Raw genomic sequence first — 4,711 nt, 5'->3', positions numbered from 1 at the left:
AGGAGGCCGGGCTGGGTTGAGCTGTTATTATACATGTTTGCTCATGATCAGCTTACCAAGATGAGGTGTTGTAGGGCATGGACAGGGTGGATGGGGAGCAGCTATTCCCCTTAGTTGAAGGGTCAATCACAAAGGGGGGATTTGAGTAAAAACTTTTTTACCCAGAGGTGATAACTGTCTGGAATGCACTGCCTGGGAGAGTGGTGGAGGCAGGTTGCCTCATATCCTTTAAAAAGTACCTGGATGAGCACTGGCACGTCATAACATTCAAGGCTATGGGCCAAGTGCTGGTAAATGGGATTAGATAGGTAGGTCAGGTATTTCTCACATGTCGGTGCAGACTCGATGGGCCGAAGGGCCTCTTCTGCACTGTGTGATTCTGTGATTTCACCTTGCTTATTTAAAAACATGAACTGTTTGAAAATACTAAAATTAAAATTTATAGCAGGTCTAATCCAATTGAACAAATAGCATGTAATTAAAGATAAACAGCGATTCAAACATATGTCTTTGCTGCACATTTCATACGTACACATGTGCCCAATAGCTCAGTTTATAGTAATGCTCCCTTTAAATTTAAAATATCTTCATTTCAAGCCTGAATCCAGGATTTGAGTTCTTAACTTAGGCTGACACTTCAGTGCAGCACTGAATATTGCTGGATGATTAGTAATTTTATGAAACTGAGGCCCCGTCTCCTTGTTCAATAGAGGCAAATGATTCCGTGCACTCTGGTGATCATCATTCTTTCTTCCAATGCCCACCAACAACAGATTTTTCTGGTTATTCAATTAAGTTTTAGTGTTTGAAGACATGGCTGTGCACAAATTGACTGATATGTAGAATCACAGAATGGTTACAGCACAGATGGAGGCCATTTGGCCCGTCATATCCATGTCAGCTCTCCGCAAGGACAGCTCACTTAGTCCCACTTCCCTGCCTTTTCCCCAGAGCCCAACACTTTTTTCTTTTCAGAAAATTGTCCAATTCTCTTTTGAAGTCCTCGATTGAATCTTCCTCCTCCACACTCGCATTCAACATTCTCATCACTCTTAAAAAAAAACGTGTTTTCTCATGCTGCCGTTGCTTCTTTTGCTAATCACCTTAAACATTTGCTTACATAATAGTCATTGCATTTCAGAAGTAACCATTAGTTGTAAAGTGTTTGGAAATGGACTGTTAATGGGATTTCCGTAAAATATTAGGAAGTGTTGGAAGAAAAACTAATCAGGTCCTAATTTCTTTCACCAATGACCTACAACCTGCCCAAGGAGGTTCCCCAACTAACTTAATTAATTTGCTGAGGAAAGTTTCTGCAGTTCCTTCTAGAAGGTAAACCCAGAAAACTCCATAATACCGATTAAACTTGAACAGTAGTTGCCTTCCTTGAAATTGCACCCCCATGGTCAGTACCTCAAGGCTCGTGTGTCAAGACTTTTGAATGTCTTTGTTTACGTGACACAGAACTGTGTAATCCACAAGTCCGTTCCTAATCAACTATCCATCCATTCTTTAATTAACACACACTCGTTGCAATAGCTGGAGGCTATTAGCATATTATCATATCCACTTCTTTTAGGAGGGACACCTGACTTCAGGAGGCTTTTCAATGTTAAGTCTAAATTTCTTATCTGCATGTTCAGATATCTGTGCTTCCATTATCCCGTCTCCCGCCATTTTAAACGCTTGAATCTATGACCCCTGCAGATCTCTGATCTGCAATGGGAAAAATATCAGTCTTGTGACTTGCAGTTTCGTAGCTTCCAGTCTTAAGTCTCCAACTACTTACAGTTGATAATTTAATAGTCATCTGTATGCGCAGCTTAAAGTATTTTATGGACGTTGTATATGAAGGTGTTTGTGTTAAGAGTGTACAGTTGTGGATTCATGAAAATCTCACTGCCCAAGGAGCCACCTTCGGAAGCATCATCTAAAAATCATTGGTTTGTTGGTAAAATCTCCGCCTCACTACCACTTGTTCCTTGTTTGATTGGCGAAATCACGCCCCCTGATTCCTGGTTGGTGCCGTTTCTCTATATTTGCACTGGGGACAGATGAACCAAGAACAGAACTTTTTTGACTTAAGATTTAAGGTAGCATTGTGGTTGACAGAGATATCTGCCCCGTTGAAAGTAGTAGGCTGTAAGCGGTCAGATCAAAGTGTTTTGGCTGGAATGAGTATTTCTGAGGCCGATTACTGCGGTGTAGAGGATTCGCAGCCCGGGGGCTCTGGCTTGGACACGGCCGCTTCTCCATGGGCTCAGTCCGAGAGTCCTGCCTCTCAAACCCGACTTGCATCAGCTCAACCCGTGGCTAAATCAGAGGGGAAAGCGGACGCTGAATCACGGATCAGACGCCCCATGAACGCGTTCATGGTTTGGGCAAAGGACGAAAGAAAACGGCTAGCTCAACAAAACCCCGATCTGCACAATGCAGTATTAAGTAAAATGCTTGGTAAGCTGAGACATTTATTTCCCAATTGTTGGAAGGATACACATACCATAAATATATATTAGAGAGTGAAAGATATATTAGAGAGAGTGGGAGAGCAGTAAATAAATACCAGCTGATTAACTAGCGACTGTGCGTGTTTTAATTTTGCTGATAATTCAGTAGTGGCTGTATTCAAGATCTATAGATTTGGTAAGGAACTTGAGTCAGGGGCTAAAATACCCGAAATTAATGCGCGACTATGCGCGCTTGTCTAAAAGCTTTGGAAAAGTAGAAGCTATTTCTTAGTACGGGGAAAGTGAATCTTAAAGGAACTGAAGAACTCATTAAAAGTAGGGAACTTTAACAAGTCTCTATATTCTACCGAATCAATTTGTAGTTTTTTTCATTGTTTCTGGCTCAACACATCATTTCAATTGGATACTTTCAATTAATGGATTTCCGACCTATTATGGAACACATTTGAGTGAATGTGTGTGAATTGATTTTCTGTAATCTCGCAGGACAGTCGTGGAAATCTCTTCCTTTTGACGATAAGCGTCCTTTTGTGGAAGAGGCTGAGAGACTCCGTGTCCAACACCTGCAAGACCATCCCAACTATAAATACAGACCTCGCAGGAAGAAACAGAGTAAGAAAGCCAAACGAATGGAGACCAATCTTCTAGCACACAACCTGACCCAGAATCACGGCTCTACCCTCAGAAGCAGCCAGGGAGTTTGCGGTGAGACTTTCAACAGGAATCATCACGAAGGAAGACACTCGGGCCAACATCAACTTCCTTCGCTCTGTCACTACAGTGATTTGCACGGGCTAGGCTCGGAGTTCGAGAACTATGGGTTGCCCACTCCCGAGATGTCTCCCTTGGATGTGTTGGATCCGGTATTCTTTCCGTCCCACATGCAAGAAGACTGCAATATACCTTACAGAAACTACCAACATCATATAGACTACAGCCGGGATAAATCAGGCGCCTTGTCCTATTCTGACCAAATCTCTGCCAATGTGGCCGAATTGGTCCGGAATCCGCAACGTCTGTATTACAGCCAGCTGTGCCCTGGAGGTCAAAGCAGCACATCTGCTCACCTGGGGCAGCTCTCCCCTCCCCCCGAAGCTCAACACGTTGACAACGTGGAACACTTGGGTCCAACTGAGTTTTGGACAGATGTTGACCGTAGCGAGTTCGACCAGTATTTAAATCTAGCAAGGACTCGTCCGGATGCCTCTGGGCAAACCTTTCAAGTCTCTCTGTCGAAACTGAACCCTAGGGGTGTGTCCTGTGAGGAGAGCAGTTTCATTTCTGCACTGTCCGATGCCAGCAATGCTGTCTATTACAGTGCCTGTCTCACCGGCTAACTCGCAGCATTCAACGCTGCTATGTCTCTGTAATTGTTTGTTTTCAATACATTTTTAAAAAGCTATTAAACTATTATTGCGATCATGTATGCTTCTAATTCAACCCAAGTATGCGGAAATCACTGGTTGGCTTCCGATTTTAGCGGAGCGGGAAATAAAGTGAACCAGAAATTGATAAGTCACTGGTTGGAAAAAAAAACAAATGAAATTGAATTTTTGATGTCGGAAGCACATTGGTATTAAAAGCGGAAATGTATTAATCAAGGATCATTCCAAGTGGAATATCCTGTTTTGTAAGCCTTTATGTAGCAGCACGTACAAAATGTGATCAGACTACCTTTGCTTCAAATCCAAAAGAAAATGTAAATGTTTGTTTTTTGGGGGTGATCTACCCTTTCAGCTTTTTGTGGATATATCAAGCTATTTTAGTGCTTTGATAACGTTTTACTTATTTGCAAATGTATAACCTTTAATGAAGACTCAGATACACTTCAGTAAATAGTGAATTCTGTTGTAATTGCATTTTTGTAAATCTGTTAATAAAAGCCTCTATTTAATAAATATTTCAATTTGTAACTGCTTTGATAGTAAAAGGTCCATGATGATTTGAACACTCCTGGTTCATATACCTGTTCACTATCCAACAAGTAACATCAATGTATTTAGGACAGTTCCAGATTATTTTCAAGGAGAAAACACTTTTTGCACACAAGTTTCCCAAAAATCATCTTTCTACTTATATTATACACACTCATTAAAGATTCTGCATTACCCTAGAAATTAATTTTACTAAGGAAGTTTAGGATCGGAAACATATTGAGATCATCATTTTATTACAGAGGCCTGGGATTATCCAGTTCATGTACAAGCATTGTGCACTTGCCATTTGCTATATATGATGCCTCA

At 41.4% G+C, this 4,711-nt stretch overlaps 1 protein-coding gene across 1 annotated transcript; it reads left to right on the top strand.

Moving 5' to 3' along the window:
- Positions 1-2,039: 2,039 nt before the first annotated feature.
- Positions 2,040-4,366, top strand: sox18 (SRY-box transcription factor 18). Its single transcript, XM_041205434.1, has 2 exons — positions 2,040-2,454; positions 2,955-4,366. The coding sequence occupies exons 1-2, from the start codon at positions 2,055-2,057 to the stop codon at positions 3,803-3,805; spliced, it is 1,251 nt and encodes a 416-aa protein (XP_041061368.1). The 5' UTR covers positions 2,040-2,054; the 3' UTR covers positions 3,806-4,366.
- The last annotated feature ends 345 nt before the right edge of the window (positions 4,367-4,711 follow it).

This window comes from Carcharodon carcharias, chromosome 14, assembly GCF_017639515.1.
Source record: "Carcharodon carcharias isolate sCarCar2 chromosome 14, sCarCar2.pri, whole genome shotgun sequence".
Lineage (NCBI taxonomy): Eukaryota > Metazoa > Chordata > Chondrichthyes > Lamniformes > Lamnidae > Carcharodon > Carcharodon carcharias.
The sequence above is the reverse complement of the archived record's forward strand: the minus strand, read 5'-3'. Positions and strand labels throughout refer to the sequence as shown.

Coding starts and splice junctions, on each gene's coding strand:
- sox18 (XM_041205434.1), top strand. CDS start 2,055: ATGAACCAAGAACAGAACTTTTTTGACTTAAGATTTAAGGTAGCATTG. Junction 2,455..2,954: donor AGTATTAAGTAAAATGCTTG/GTAAGCTGAGAC, acceptor GTAATCTCGCAG/GACAGTCGTGGAAATCTCTT.